Below are 15,053 nucleotides of genomic sequence, written 5' to 3' on the forward strand. Positions count from 1 at the left end.
TGCAAATGTGTCGAAACGAAGCCGGTCTCACTTCTCTGTGTAACCTCAAGCAGGCTGTGGTGGCTGCTGATGCAATTACCGGATTACATGTTCCATTGCTACCGCAATGGAGAACCGTCAAATATGGGACGCTGTACCCTTCCCGCTTGCCCATCGCTCAACCAGGGAGCAAATCGTGTCTCCAGTCGTAATCTGAGCAACAGGTACAACGCCGAGGCTGCAAAACGATGTCGACCACTGGAAAAGAGCAAGTCGTTCCAAGCGATATGTTAGAGGTATGTCATTGCGACATGTCTAAATGTTGGCGGGCAAGAAACAAAGCTCATCGTCACGTAGGCAAGCGGAAGCTCCGGCCAAACACAGAGCGACTCAACTATGGCGACTACGACGACCGTCGATGACAATGGCGCACAACAGGAAGGTCATGATGAAATGACGCATTCGCCAGTGAAGTGTAGAATCGATGCGATCTTGGGCTCTCTGATGCTTATGGGAAGCTACCTACGAAATATGTCTCAGACAGTTGAATCTATCGACTCAGGAGATAAGAAGAGCTTACTTGAAACGACACTCCAGCAACACCTAGAAGACTTTCATTGTGTCCAAGAGTCAGTCCGAGCCCTTTCCCATGAAATCAATGAGAACAACGAAGAGCGAAGGTCACGGTCGCGAACAACGCATCGCCGTTCAGAGAGGGGCTTGGAACGTTCAGACTCGGGTTCGCCCGGCAGTCACTCTACTCACGAACCTCGGAGACGTCAGCGCTCAGTCTCTACCTCATCCTTCATCCGTGGGAGGGTTTGTATTGCCAAGCTGAATTACCGTCCTTGGCGGGAGGTTGCAGTCGACTACCACGAGAAATCCGAGTATTTTGCAATAGACATTCCCTCCAATGAGCCAACCCGAGTCGAACTCTTTAGGCCTCGAGACCCTGGATATCAACGTCAACCGCACGACGTCAATCGCTCAACCATCCCCGTCGCATCTCAGCAGGATCAACTTATACCAGAAAGAATCCGAGTCAACTCTTTCCGTCTAAGAAGGTTCATTACATCTGCGACTGAAGAGAGTCACTCGCAAAGAATGAGTCCACGACAAGCGTTTCACGTCTTACGGCCTTTCAAAGTTCTCTTTGAACTTGAGGGAAGGCTTAGAGACCTTATAGACCATCTCCAGAATTCACGAAAGGCACTGGAGGACAAAACCGAAGAAGAATACCTTGCACAACTCAATGATGCTGAACTCGAGCCAGTGATTGACGGCGTGTATCAGAATGACCCAGGCAGCGATTCAACAGATGTAAGGGAGATGACAGCCTATATTTTGGACCTTCGATGTTTGCAGGAATTCATTCAAACAAGATTGAACCCCCGTGTCGAACACATAAAAAGGATGGATGAGCCGGTGAAGTTCTCTGAACTTTGGTATATTTTTCCTCAAGGCTCCCTGATAATCTCAAGAGATCCCAAGATACCGCAGAAGGTCTGGAAAGTAATGGGGCGCGGTGGTGGCCGTTGGTCGCGACGGGTTCAGTACGATGAGGTCCCCAATCCTGTCATAGACGATTTCACTCCCTTCGTCGTCGAATGCTTTTGTCTTGACTTCAATGGGGAGCAGTACATACCAGTTTGGCAAAGATTTACCCTTTCTGAATTCGATGGTACGCAAGCTATCAACGACTTGCCGATAGTACCAATTCAGGTGGCTGAAAGAGAAGAGTCTCTTTTCAGTCGGGCTTTAGTCGAAGAGCGTGGGAGAAAGTTCATCGAGCTCGTATCTGCTGGAGCTCAGCATCGTTACTTCTCTGGACGAAATCTCCATCTTACGCTCAGAGGTACGAAGCTCGCCGCACTGGGGAGAGAAGCAGCTCGAAGTTCACTCGAGTATACAGAAAGATTCGACAGTGAAGTAATTGTCGACATGACCCGAGCCATCGAGGAGGTTCCAGCGTGGATTTCTCCAATTGAACTTCCAGCAGATGCGCCAGATTCCACTGGCGAGCTGGCAGCTGTATACCGCAACCGAAGACTTGGACCGATTGCTTTCAACGACACCGATATGGGAGTTTCTGCATTTCTAGTCTCGGAGCGGCGTAAGTGGGCGCGATGGGACATTGCCGGATTGGCGCCATCTGGCGACGACCAATTGCTTTTGCCTAATAGAGTGTTCGCATTCGTACTAAGGAACAGAAAATGGGGTGAGTAATAGTGCTCTTGAAGGTCTTGGGGATGCAATACTGACCACAGACGTTAAGCATGTCTTCCCATCATCCACGATATCCATGGGAACGACCTACTCCAACCCATTACGAATCCTCCAGAACCATGGAACGATCTTGAGTTGCCGACAGGTCACAAAGAGCTCGTTCAATCACTCATAAAGTCCCACTTCTCCCAAGACAAGTCACGAAAAATGCATTTGGATCTTGTGAGAGACAAAGGTAAGTCAATCCTTACTTGACGCGACCTTTTTTTACTGACGCGGCCATGTCTGTTACGTAGGGCGAGGGGTCATCATTTTGTTGCATGGTGTGCCTGGCGTTGGAAAGACTTCAACAGCCGGTGAGTTGACAACCACAACGTCACTTGAACAGAATAGCAACTAATGTTCACATCTGGTTATAGAATGTGTTGCTCAAGCTTACAGTCGGCCGTTGCTCCCTATTACATGTGGTACGCACATGCTGGTTCAAGTTCATCAAGGTTCGAGAGCTGACAAAGTCTGACAGGGGATCTTGGCCTTCACCCAAACGAAGTAGAGTCGAAACTGCAAGAAATCTTTCGTTTGGCTCATGCTTGGAATTGTGTATTACTTCTTGATGAGGCAGACATATTTCTCGCCCAAAGAACAACTACCGACATGCAGCGGAATGCTCTGGTTTCTGGTAAGGTTCTTAAGTCATTGAGATTCACGCGAAGATTACGCACTCTCTCGGAAGATTCTCAGCTGATTGTTTTGAAGTGTTTCTTCGTGTTCTAGAGTACTATGAAGGCATTCTTTTCTTAACCACTAATCGGGTTGGGACGTTCGATGAAGCCTTCAAATCCAGGATCCACATGTCTCTTTATTACCCCCCCTTGGCAGAGATTCAGACAGCAAGGATATGGAGCAGCCACATCAGGAAGGTTAAGGCGAACGGAGTCCAGATTGACGAACAAGATATTCTCGCGTTCGCCCAGCAAATATGGACCATCCAAGGCCGCCCAGAGCGAGGGCCGGTTTGGAACGGGCGACAGATTCGCAATGCTTTTCAAAGCGCCATTGCACTTGCAGGCTACCACACCGAGACGGGAGAACAAATTCATCTCACAAGGGAGAATTTTCGTCGCGTCGGAGAAGTCTCGGATCAGTTCAGTCGCTACATCTACAAGACGAAGCTAAGTCACACGGATGCAGACCTCAACCGCGCTGGCGGAATCCGTCGTGACGAATTTGGAAGTGACCCGAACACCCGGCCAGCGGTTTCTTGGGGAGAGAGTCAAGTTATCGATCCGTTCTTCAAATCTGACCCTGCTCCTCAACCGCAGAGACCGAACGTGCAATTCGGAGGATCGGCTCAGGCGGCTAGGTTTCAAACTGTTGCGCAAGACCCCTTTCGTCAACCGACGTACTCGGCCTCTCCTTGGCAAGTGACGACGCAGCCCCAGCAGCAGCAGCAGCCGCCGCCGCAACAACAGTATCCGCAACAGTCGCAACAAGCGTTTCTACAACAGCAGGCTCCGCCTGCACATGTACAGGCAGCAACACATCAGATGTTCTCTCCACAGCAAATGGGTCAGCCTCAAGCACATCAGCAGTCACAGCCAACGCATTCTCAACCTGGACTTGTGGCAGGGTCTGTCCCGACCAGCTATGAGCAGCAAATGCCCCATCCTCAGCAGCCAGAATTTGGAACCGCCCATCAACCAGTCTCCCATACCCAGATGCCGGGCAAACCGAATTCTCAGGGTCACACAGGTTCACCGCCATGGCAAATGTCTTAGTCGTGCCCGCTTTAATGGAAGGGGGGGAGCTTGATGTTGGATTTACTTAGTCGATGACGCGCGACGGGGGGTACGGAGGGGAGGGGGTGTTTCTTCAGAATGCCGTGAGAAAGTCCCGAGTGGTTTCGTTCGTTTGCGGACAAATCCGTGATCCAACAGCGTACATTCATTTAGTATTTACATATATTTCCCACTCATTCCACACGTATCATATGCTTCCACCTCAGCGTCGCCTCAGTGCATGTACCAAACTTCTTGCGAGTGCTTTTTACTTGTGCCTGGCTTCGAGAACAGTAGATACACCCGCAAAATTGAGTCAAATCCACAGAGGCAAACAAGAAATCTAACTTAGGTCGGTCTGCGCCCCTTTATATCGAGTAAGCCTAAGGTATAGTAAGATAAGGACATACCTGAGGTTAGCACGTAGTCCACAGGCCATGTAGCCAGACATGCGTGCAGAGGTTTCTTCCCAAAGAGTTCGTGGTCATCTACTCAATGTTGTTGATGCGGACAAGCTTTCACAACACTACATGCCCTTAATAGAAATTTGCAACACATCAAACTTGATCGGTGGCTTGGAATGTCACGTTGCGGACGCTTTTGCGCAAGTCCCTCGTCATGTAGCAAAGCTCCTGTTTTTTCAAGTCACTGTGGCACATTGTTGGGTGATAAGTTCTGGGGTGGCTTACATCAATTATATGTACAGAGTGGCAAAGCGTTAAGATGCAGATCGGAAGTGGAAAATACAGTGTTTCTTACCCGCTTCAACTAGTCAATTCATTTGGCCTAGCAGCACAGATATGAGAACCCTATGACTGGGTATTGCTATATAATATGGAAATGCTGTTACTAAGTGAAATCTCTTAATCTCAGGTAGTTTTCCTTCGTTTCCTAGTACTGTCCCGTTAGTATCTCCCCATCCTAGGCCCATGCGGGTCAGGCGTTGCCCTCGAAATAGTGTATTCCGTTGTGACGACAATCTTGTTGGGGTCAACATCAGGTTGATTACGCCTTGCTCTCATTGATTGCCGATTGTTGTTGACGGGTTCTGCTGCAACTTCCGCAATGTTCGATCCTTGAGGCAAGTAAGGGCTCTGAGGCTTATCCGTAGAGCCAATTGAGGCTTCCTCGCCACCGGCAATGTTCTTCTCCACACTGCTAGAGACTATGTGTTCGTCTGATCCCCACGTCGTCTCGTTTGGAATGGAAAGAGGGTGGCTTCGGGGTCCCTGCTTGCCTGGGTAGCTGCCCAAGCGGTATCCCTGGCTGTCACCCATGGCGCCACTTTTGTTGGTACTCGCATTGCGGCTCTTGTCGATGACGCTTTTGAAGAGGGGGTAGACCATGGGCATGTTGGTAAGGACTACGGAAACGAAAGATTCTCGGACAGACCAGTAGCCTGATTGAGCGGGATCGGTGTCGCCAACCTGGGAAAGAAATTTGGTTAGTGACTCTCGGGACCAGCGTGGACCGGGTTCATTTACTGTAAGGATCGAGACGCAACGAAGGATACCGAACGTCATCTCGAGGAAGCCACCGCTGAACATGATCATGAGAGTCACCTTCTTCCTCCAGGGCAGATGGGACTTCCACACCATCTACGAAACGTCAGGTCAGCTCACGATTCGAATCAACTACATTTCCATCCAAAACTTACAGGAAGCGGAATAGCCATCAGGTAAAAGTCTGTTACTGTATTCTGCTATAGTGTTAGCCATGCAGAGAGGACATGGTGCAATAGTACCTTAAGAGTAGTGAACTTACCATGGCCATGACAAAGGTGGTTTGCAATATAGAAACGGCAGGCATGCAAGAGTCTTTCTTTGGTTAGTTCAGTTAATCTACGATATGATGCTTGACACTTACTCCCAGGTGAAGGGTTGATCTGCCATTGATTCTGAAACGGAATGCATTTCATGAATGCGACCAACAGACATGCAACGTAGGTTATGGGCATGATAATCATAGCCCAGAAGATGACTCGCTTCATCTTGTGAACCCCATCACTGGCAGATGTCAGCACCAAAGTGAACGATCTAGAAAAGAGTTTGCAGGTTCGCTCACGTAAGACGAGAGTAGTAAACTACCCAACAAGCCTTCAGTAACCATAGCAGAGTTGTGTATAGTAGAAGGCCAATGACATGTGTCTTGGAGCCGTTGACACGCAAGAGCCACTCTGGCGATGTTGGATCTAGAGCAGCTCGTTGGTCGTCGGTCATGCCATTGTTTGCAAACCCTTTCCAGTACGCAACGACAAAATATGCCGCCACTGATTCCGCAGTATATACCAGCTAGCAGATGTCTTAGTCAAATGTTAGTTAACTTGGAGACGATTATGCTTACGATTGCCAGAAGCATCAGAGCATCATCCCAAGCAAACTTCCGCCACCCCAATGTAGAGGCTCGGCTGTAATATCGTAATCCGACCACGAGATAGGCAGCACCCTGCAAGCCCCAGACCTCCTGAATGAACGCATTTGCTTCGGCGGCGGACATTTTGTCAACAAACAATAACCTTAATAAAAAGAACCGCCTGAGGTAGAAACAGAAGAAGCATAGCCGGACCCAGCAGCTAAGTCGATGAAAGGAGATCAAGCGGGAAACACAAAGTGTAAATAACTACCCGAAGAAGACTCTGAACAGAAACCGAATCGATGGAACTGGACCTGTAGCCCCGTGCGTCTGGCAGCTTGAATCGCTCATGTGCCCTTGCTCTTCTTTCTCCCTGAGGACCTTGTGCTTGTTCCCTGCCCGGTGCTCCTGGTTCAGTGCTCCCAATATCCAGCAAGGACCATGCCGATCGTGAGGCCATGGCAGGGGAAGGTCTGAATTAGGTGCTTATGATGGATATTTCACCTCTCCTATAAGACTGAAGGTGGTCAAGGCACGAACGGTGTCAATGTACGGACTGCTCCGCCAACCGTTTACTCTCACCCCCAAAGGATCAGGGGGTTTTCGTCACGGAGCCAGCTCCGCTTTCGATAACGACAGTGGCATAAGAGAAGTACCCCAGTTGATTCCCACTCTGAGTACCACACGATGAGGACCAAACCGTCCGATCGAAGGTTTGCTCGGGGAACCGGAGAGCCAGCCGGGAACATTGGTTCTCCTCAGGGCAACAAGTTCAAACGTTAATCGCTCCATGCTGTTGGTCGAAAATATGACCTGTGGCGCTACGCCACCACGATTTCTGAACCAATCCATACTGGAGCTAAGTTTTAGAGAGTTCACTAATCGAGTCCCGTCAATGGAAATTCTCCATCAAGACTGGCGGACTGTGACGGAAGAATATCATTCATCATTAGTGATGTCTTGAACCCTGGTGGCTGGACTAGCATAGTCTTCAACATCCAATGTGGCTCCCCTGCAGTTGTCCTTGGTATATTGCATGAAACGATATACTACAAGTTCCCATGAACCTGGAGCCGTCTTCCCGCGTTGCGCGCTTCCAGTGTCTGCAGCCGACTTCGCTTGCGGTGTAAGAAGGATGTACCGCACTTCTGTTCTGTCACATTCTGAATTCCTTCGCGGGCCAATGGAACTGTAGGAATGTCAACCTCAACTTCTTGGCCGCATCGAAACCCTGTCAGGAACCCAGTCGCTCGGATGCCTGAGGTGCAGCATATCAATCCATCTTCTTTCGGAGCCCCGGTCGTAGGAGCACTGATCAACGCCTCGTAATGTCGGGAGCTATTCACCCCTTTTGTAACGCTGGGTTACCATTTGGAGTGTTTTCGCCAGAGTGTCTCCATTGTGATAATACAATGCGACGAGTCATTTCTAGTTCCAACGACGGCAATGAGTGGTAATCAAGCTGTAAAAAGGTGGTAGTTGTGTGGATACAGACGTGGCATAGCACGAATCAAGATACTGTTTATGCGAGAATCTGCAGATAATTCTGCCCAGGGTTTGTTCTCCATTGTGGAAACGATTGCCCAAGGGTTCCGGGGTTCGATGATCCATTTAATGGAGAGACAACATCGTATGCCCCCGAATAAGCGTTACAATGGACTCTTAACTCGCGCAACAGTACGCCCGTCAATCTGGGCCTTGTCGCGGCAATAGTCCGACCGTTATCGAATCGCTAGAAGAGTAATCACTTACATCCTTCGATGTGCCTGTCCCATAATCTCGTTTCTGCGATGCAGAGATATCGCCTCAAAGGCTCAACCAGCCATTCAACGTAACTGCCGGTGGGATCGCCGATACGCCGCGGGCCCAGGATGCATCGCCGTCCACAATTTATGGTTACCATTTGCTTTTCTTGGCCCAACAAAGGACTCACCACTAACGGGCGGGCTAGTGGGGGAGCCGTTCCGTGGTCTCCACGGGTTGCGAATCCGTCTCGCCAACGTCGGCGAGAAGCGCACATTCCTCCAGTCGCATCTAGGCCGGCCGTTGGGGACGATATCACCTGAAGCACATCGCTTAGCCATTTCCTCGACCATGGTGTTGGCAAAAAGAAATACTGCCTGGCGCAGACATGTTACCAGCCAGCTGGTGGCGAGATGAAATGTCAGATATCAATTATCCGGGGAATCCGGCATGAGCCGGGCCCTGAGACCTTTGCAGCAATGTTAGTGCAGTCAAGTTTGTCTCCCATCCAACAGTTCGGTTTGCCGTTGGAACTCGAATGAACTCATTTATCATGTTTGCTTGCTGAGCGCTGCGTAATTTCCCCACCTAGGTAATTTGCAAAGAGACAATCTCCTTGCTCTGTTGGATTCAGGCCATGTATCATCCAGCCGGTCCTCGTCGTCGTAGTCTTGATGGATCATCAACGAGCCCCCACGTTTAACGGCGCGCCATTCCAACCGTTGGAAGAGGGCCGGCCCCATTGTCCATATGAATGGCGCACGGACAAGCATCATGCTTTTCCATTTCGGTCCTGACTCGAGCCAGAAAGGGGAACAGATCGTCCCCCTCCCATGACCCCAGGGCCCTTTCAACACCGAGCCCTTGTCGGCGGGACGTTCCCGGGCGCTGGAGTGACGAGCCCGCTGCCCAAGGTCCCACCAGCGCGCCGTTGAAGACCCCCGCAGTCTTTTTGGAGGTGGTGGTGGTAGCATCCTACTCCTCTGTCGCATCAAATCCATCGTTCGACCAACCATTGCACCCATTGGGCTGATCTGGCAGAGAGGAAGAGCTCATTAGATGGGAGTGTGGAGGTCCAGCCAAGACTGCTCATCAAGGGGTCTCTCGAAGACGAGTCAAGATGCTGACGGACCCCGCGACTTGAGCATATGCGAACCATCCCGCTTCGTCTTGTCTTCAACGCACAGCTCACACTCTCTTTTCTTGATTCCCTCGCATTCCTACACTCCCTAAACGCCAAACTCTAATACTCAAGTTTGTAAACGCCGTGCCGGATCAAGCCAAGCAAACATGGCCACTCCAGAATCGAACATAGATGTGTAAGCGTCCTCACCAAAAGTATCATCCATAAGCATGAACAACATTTCACTAACGTTACTTCTCATAGGCTCATCATCGGTGCCGGCCCTGCGGGGTAAGTTCAAACAGCGTGACATGACGCTTTCTTTTCTCTAAACCCTTGATGCCTAGCGGACTGACGAGGGTGAATGCCGGCACAGGTTGATGGCAGCCGCCTGGATGGCGCATTGCGGCGTCAACGCTCGCATTGTTGACAAGAGAAACACAAAGATCTTTTGCGGCCAGGCCGATGGACTCCAATGTCGCAGTCTGGAGATCTTTGACTCGCTTGGCTTCGCGGATCGGGCCTGGAAGGAAGCCAATCACATGATTGAGGTATGGATGCTAAGTACCACTCTGTTACTGAATGTCTCACGCTGACTTGGTCTATCAGATTTGCATGTGGGTATGTGACCATCATCATCACCATCATCCCAAGGCAGTTGGCAAAAACAAATACTCACAATTCCAAGAACCCGGGCAATGATGGTGTAATTCGCCGCAGCGACAGAATCCCAGACACCATTGTTGGCCTCTCGCGCTTCCAGCAGATTGTCCTCCAGCAAGGCCGCATCGAGCGATTTTTCCTGGAGAACATCAAGAAGCACTCCAAGGATGCGATCAAGGTCGAGCGGGGGGTCCTCCCCGAGTCTCTGGAGATTGACCTGTCCAAAGTGGACGATGACGCCGCTTACCCTGTGACTGTCAAGCTTCGGACCCTTAACGAGGAAGAGTCTACCCCTCCTCAAGCTGCCAACGCGAGCAAGATCCCTGACGGCCTGTTCCGGAGCAACTTGATCCGGGACGATGACGAGGCGGACTTGATCAAGAAGGCCCAGGATAGAGCCGGCGCGAGTGAGATTGTCCACGCCAAGTATGTCATTGGGTGTGATGGGGCCCGCAGTTGGACTCGGAGAGCTCTTGGGTTTGAGCTGGATGGAGAGGCTACTGATTTCATCTGGGGTGTCATGGACATCATTCCCATCACTGACTTCCGTGTGTTATTCCCCTAGACATTTTGTCGTGGATATGAGGCTGATACCTGAAGCTACGTAGCCGATATCCGCATGCGCTGTGCCATTCACTCCGCCGAGAACGGCAGTTTGATGGTCATTCCCAGAGAGAATAAGCTTGTCCGCCTCTACATCCAGTTGAAGGAGGTCGCCCCCGACGCGTCTGGAAGAGCAGACCGCTCCAAAATCACACCCGAGCTCATCTTCGGCGCAGCGCAGAAGATTCTGAGCCCGTACAGGATTGAGTATGAGTACTGCGATTGGTGGACCGCATACCAGGTGAGTTGCCTACCGGGCGTATTTTACTATCATCATGGCCTTTGCTGATAAGTTGCAATAGATCGGCCAGAGAGTCGGTACCGAGTACGATGCCCACGGCCGTGTCTTCCTCGCCGGAGACGCTGTACACACCCACTCCCCCAAGGCCGGCCAGGGCATGAACGTCTCTATGCAAGACACATACAACCTCGGCTGGAAAGTTGCGCTGGCCGCCAAGGGTATCGCGAAGCGCGACATTCTAAATACCTACCAGAGCGAGCGACGCCGCGTTGCTCAAGACCTCATCGAGTTCGACCATCGCTTTAGCCGTCTCTTCTCCGGCCGCCCCGCCAAGGACGTTCTGGACGAGGAGGGCGTCAGCATGGAGGTCTTCAAAGATGCATTCCTCAAGGGCAACTTATTTGCGTCTGGTCTCTCTGTTGATTACGGTGCCAGTAACCTGGTCGTCAAGGCAGGCGATTCGCTGAAGCAGGGTGATGGCAGCAAGGTGCTCAAGTCTGTGGCCTCCATTTCTGAGGAGGACTTCAAGAAGAAGCAGGCGCTGGCCACTGGTCTGCCCGTCGGTATGCGCTTCAACAGCTTCAAGGTCCTGAATCAAGCCTGCGCTCGCCCTTGGCACTTCCAGGAGATTCTCAAGGCCGACGGTCGTTTCCGCGTCGTGCTCTTTGCGGGCAACATTCTTGATGCGTCGCAAAAAGCCCGCGTAGACAACTTCTGCGTGGCTCTCGACGCCCCCGACAACTTCCTCCGCAAGGTTACGCCTGCAAAGGCTCCTATCGATAGCGTCATTGAGGTTCTGACCATTCACTCTGCGAAGCGCACCGATACGGAACTGCTGAGAGACTTCCCCGATATCTTGCATCCTTTTGATTCGCATACTGGGTGGGACTACAATAAAGTGTACGTCGATGACGAGAGCTACCATGAGGGCTTTGGAGATGCCTACAAGAACTATGGCGTCGACAAGCAGAGGGGTTGCGTTGTGGTCGTACGACCTGACCAGTATGTTGCGTGGATTGGTGAGCTCGAAGACTTTGATGATCTGCAAAAGTACTTTGAGGGATGTCTGGTTCTGGGCCAGCCCGCTCCCAATGGGGTAAATGGCACGAACGGAACTTCGTTGCCAGTGCGGTAAGTTGGCTCAGAGTCGTCAACAGTTGTATTCCTGTGGCTATTAGTAGGTCGTTTAGATAATGTATCACCAATACCTACAAATGCCTACATCGGAGACAATAAGTCGTTGGTGAACAGACTACATAAACTTTTTGCTATTGAAATTTGACCGAGAAGACCGCATTGCTCCCGTGCCCAAACAATATCATCAAATGTCAGGTTGGCTTCTGGACAGAATTTCACACTAAGGTAGTTCGCCGTCGAAAGAATACAGGCCTCATGCTACGTCTGGGTACAAGCCATCGCATAGTGGTACCTTGCAAATTGACATGCAACTTTTAATCGGCAACAAAGCCTTTCTATGCCTACTTACAGATATCTTATGATTACTAAATTCAATCTTATTCTTTTCCATAACTGGGAACCATCTTGAACAAATGCTACAAGAGTGACAAAAGTAAGCAGTGCCAAATTCAACAATGCCCAACATTCGGAATGTTCCGGGCCTGCTACCCGTGCGTTGGCTGATCAGCTTCAGGGGCTCTAGCTCTGTTAGCTTTGTCTCACTACAAGGCGCCGCTCCCCTCACTCTAACATTGAACCTTATAAGCTCCCCGCTGTGGGGATTATTGGGCTAATAGTGAAGAATGAAGATGTCAAACGGTACTCCAGAAAGCGATGAACTGGGTTCAATCCTTCGTGTGTGGGCAGTGATTTAGTTGAGCTGTTGTACAAGTCACCTCAGTTGAAAACCATGTCAGTCTACCTACCATAGGTACTCCGTAGCGAGTATCGCTCAATAACGCGCTTCGGTGATGGTCACCCAAGGAATGCTAACAGCATAGGAAGTCTCCCTGGAAAGCGGTTCTTTCACAATGTTCGTCGCAACTATTCTCCGGATTAGTACTCAAATGCTAATTCATATTGAGACTCAGACCTCTTCATGTCCCTGGTGTCATTCAAGCGCGACGCCTGCCATCCGATGGCCAAGACGGCACTCCCCCTGTTGCAGAACGCCGCTAAAGTATCACAGACCCTTAGCCTTAATCAAAAGGACTATGCTTCGCGGGAGATGTGCGCTGCTTCCCACTCGCCCTAGAGTATCATATTGAAACAGCCTCGGTCAATTGCCTCATTTCTCATTTAAGAGAAACGCCTCGATATTGTTCGGAGAATTAGACGCCGCTTTCGACTCGAAACAGTGGGCGATCTTCTTCTTAGTCGACCCTCATCACAAAGCTTACTCTTAAGATCGGGGGAAACTTGGAACTGGCCACAGCGCATGGATGATTCAAGCCACCCGCACTGACCGAAATCATCACACCCTCAACTCCCAGGGGAATTACCGTGCCTGGCCCTGGTGTAGAACTCATCCAGAGCACTTGAGGGATCTGGGATCTAGAGCAGTCTTGCCTCTCCCGCCGCCAGCATCACCACACGAGGCGCTTCCCGTTCAACATCCCAGCCTGGTGCCGCTTCCCGCTCCACCCCCAGGATTATTAGCTGAGTTTACTAGAATTGAGCAACATCCATCAAACAACCATGCCCCCCACTAATAGCGCAAGTATGTGCAAATGAGGAAAACGCTGCGACCTCGGTTTGTCTGAGCGCTCATTCCATGTCGACTTGGACGTTGAGTCTCTCTGAACTGCCCAAGGTCAACTTCCACATGACGCTATTTTCAGTGTTCAACCATGTCGCATTACTCTTAGCTCAGTAAGCTTACCTTTCCATCGGTGATTTGCAGTCTTCCCTGAGTGTTGACAAATGTTTATCCCACCTGGGAGTGGCAAGACAGTGGCCAGCCAGATCTGTTGATAGATGTATATAAGTCGAGAACTTCTTCCGCAAAGTTATTGTCATTGCCATTCTTCTTCTCATCATCGCAACACGGCCTCAAACATTCCTTCATTCTTCTCAATTCCGAAGCAAGTCTTCCATTCTATTCTTGACACGAAGCTTAACATTCATTTACACTCTCATTCCTTTCAACTATCTCCATCATTCAGATCAATATTTCAGCGACACCAAGTCATATCCACAATCTTTCAAAATGAAGGGCACAGTTCTCGCAACCTTTCTCGCCGCCTTCTCGGCTGGCGCCTTAGCCCACAAAGGCGGCTATGATAGCCCTACTGAAACCACTGGTGGCCAATCCGGAGGAAAGACCGGCGGCAAATCTGGTGGCGGCGGTGGATTTGGACTCCCTGGCTCCGGCAGCGGCAGCGGCAGCGGCAGCGGTGGTCTCAGCGGCATTCTTCCCACTGGGCTACCCATCGGAGGCGGCAGTGGAGGTGGAATTGGCGGCCTCCCAGGCGGCATTGGTGGTGGTAGCGGTGGTAGCGGTGGTCTCAGTGGCCTTCTCCCCACTGGACTGCCCATCGGAGGAAGTAGCGGAGGAGGTAGCGCAGGTGGCATTGGTGACATCCTTGGCGGTGGCAAAGGAAATGTCCTCCCTACCGGGCTTCCGATCGGCGGTGGTAGCGATGGAGAATACGGAGGTGGTGGCAGCGGCAGTGGCAGTGGCGCCGGCGGTATTGGTGGTATCCTGCCTACTGGCCTTCTCGGTGGCGGTGGAGGAGGCCTCGGTGGTCTTCCTGGCGCCGGCGGCAGCGGCAGCGGCGGCATTGGAGGTATTCTTCCTACCGGTCTTCCCCTTGGCGGCGGAAGCGGCCTTGGAGGTCTCCCAGGTGGAAGCGGCAGTGGCAGTGGTAGCGGCGGCATTGGAGGCATTCTCCCCACCGGCCTCCCTGGTGGTGGTGAGGGCGGTATTGGCGGTCTCCTGGGAGGTGGCGGTGATAAGGGCCTCGTTCTTCCTACTGGCGGAGGCGAGGGAGGCATCGGTGGCCTTCTTGGTGGTGGTGGAAATGGCGGCATTGGCGGTGCCCTTCCTACCGGCCTTCCTATCCCGGGTACTGGCGGCAGTGGTAGCGAAAGCGGAAGCGGAAGCGGCGGCCTCCCCATTCCCGGCATCGGAGGCAGCGGTAACGGAGGAAGTGGGGGCATCGGCGGCATCATCCCCACTGGCCTCCCCATTCCCGGAATCGGCGGCAGCGGAAGCGGCAGCTCTCCCTCCGGCTTCGAAACCCGGATCCGCACCACCACTGACAGCGGTGATGGTTATAACGCTCCCGCTGCTACCCCGGCCCCTGAGGATTGGTAATTGTTTGAGCACTTACACTAGTGGATCTAGGTAGTTATAGATGCTTCTCAATTTGGGTTACAGGCTTTT

The 15,053-nt window shown here is 51.4% G+C and overlaps 4 protein-coding genes across 4 annotated transcripts; 3 read left to right on the forward strand and 1 right to left on the reverse strand.

Annotated features, from left to right (window-relative positions):
- Positions 1 to 1,920: 1,920 nt before the first annotated feature.
- On the forward strand, positions 1,921 to 3,983 carry CCOS01_08326 (uncharacterized protein; the record flags this gene model as incomplete). The annotated part of the gene is made up of 6 exons (XM_060456487.1): positions 1,921 to 2,197; positions 2,255 to 2,440; positions 2,502 to 2,561; positions 2,625 to 2,672; positions 2,729 to 2,884; positions 2,962 to 3,983. 6 exons carry the CDS (start codon positions 1,921 to 1,923, stop codon positions 3,981 to 3,983), a joined length of 1,749 nt encoding a protein of 582 aa, XP_060312761.1.
- A 905-nt stretch (positions 3,984 to 4,888) lies between these two features.
- On the reverse strand, positions 4,889 to 6,479 carry CCOS01_08327 (uncharacterized protein; the record flags this gene model as incomplete). The annotated part of the gene is made up of 7 exons (XM_060456488.1): positions 4,889 to 5,410; positions 5,468 to 5,581; positions 5,641 to 5,682; positions 5,748 to 5,800; positions 5,850 to 5,989; positions 6,048 to 6,274; positions 6,327 to 6,479. 7 exons carry the CDS (start codon positions 6,477 to 6,479, stop codon positions 4,889 to 4,891), a joined length of 1,251 nt encoding a protein of 416 aa, XP_060312762.1.
- Positions 6,480 to 9,368: 2,889 nt separating this feature from the next.
- Positions 9,369 to 11,843, forward strand: CCOS01_08328 (phenol hydroxylase; the record flags this gene model as incomplete). The annotated part of the gene is made up of 6 exons (XM_060456489.1): positions 9,369 to 9,397; positions 9,466 to 9,492; positions 9,578 to 9,775; positions 9,856 to 10,412; positions 10,473 to 10,708; positions 10,770 to 11,843. 6 exons carry the CDS (start codon positions 9,369 to 9,371, stop codon positions 11,841 to 11,843), a joined length of 2,121 nt encoding a protein of 706 aa, XP_060312763.1.
- Positions 11,844 to 13,874: 2,031 nt separating this feature from the next.
- Positions 13,875 to 14,984, forward strand: CCOS01_08329 (uncharacterized protein; the record flags this gene model as incomplete). Its single annotated transcript, XM_060456490.1, has 1 exon — positions 13,875 to 14,984. The coding sequence occupies one exon, from the start codon at positions 13,875 to 13,877 to the stop codon at positions 14,982 to 14,984; it is 1,110 nt and encodes a 369-aa protein (XP_060312764.1).
- Positions 14,985 to 15,053: the final 69 nt, after the last annotated feature.

This window comes from Colletotrichum costaricense, assembly GCF_030867565.1.
Source record: "Colletotrichum costaricense strain IMI 309622 chromosome Unknown Scaffold_8.1, whole genome shotgun sequence".
Classification (NCBI taxonomy): Eukaryota; Fungi; Ascomycota; class Sordariomycetes; order Glomerellales; family Glomerellaceae; genus Colletotrichum; species Colletotrichum costaricense.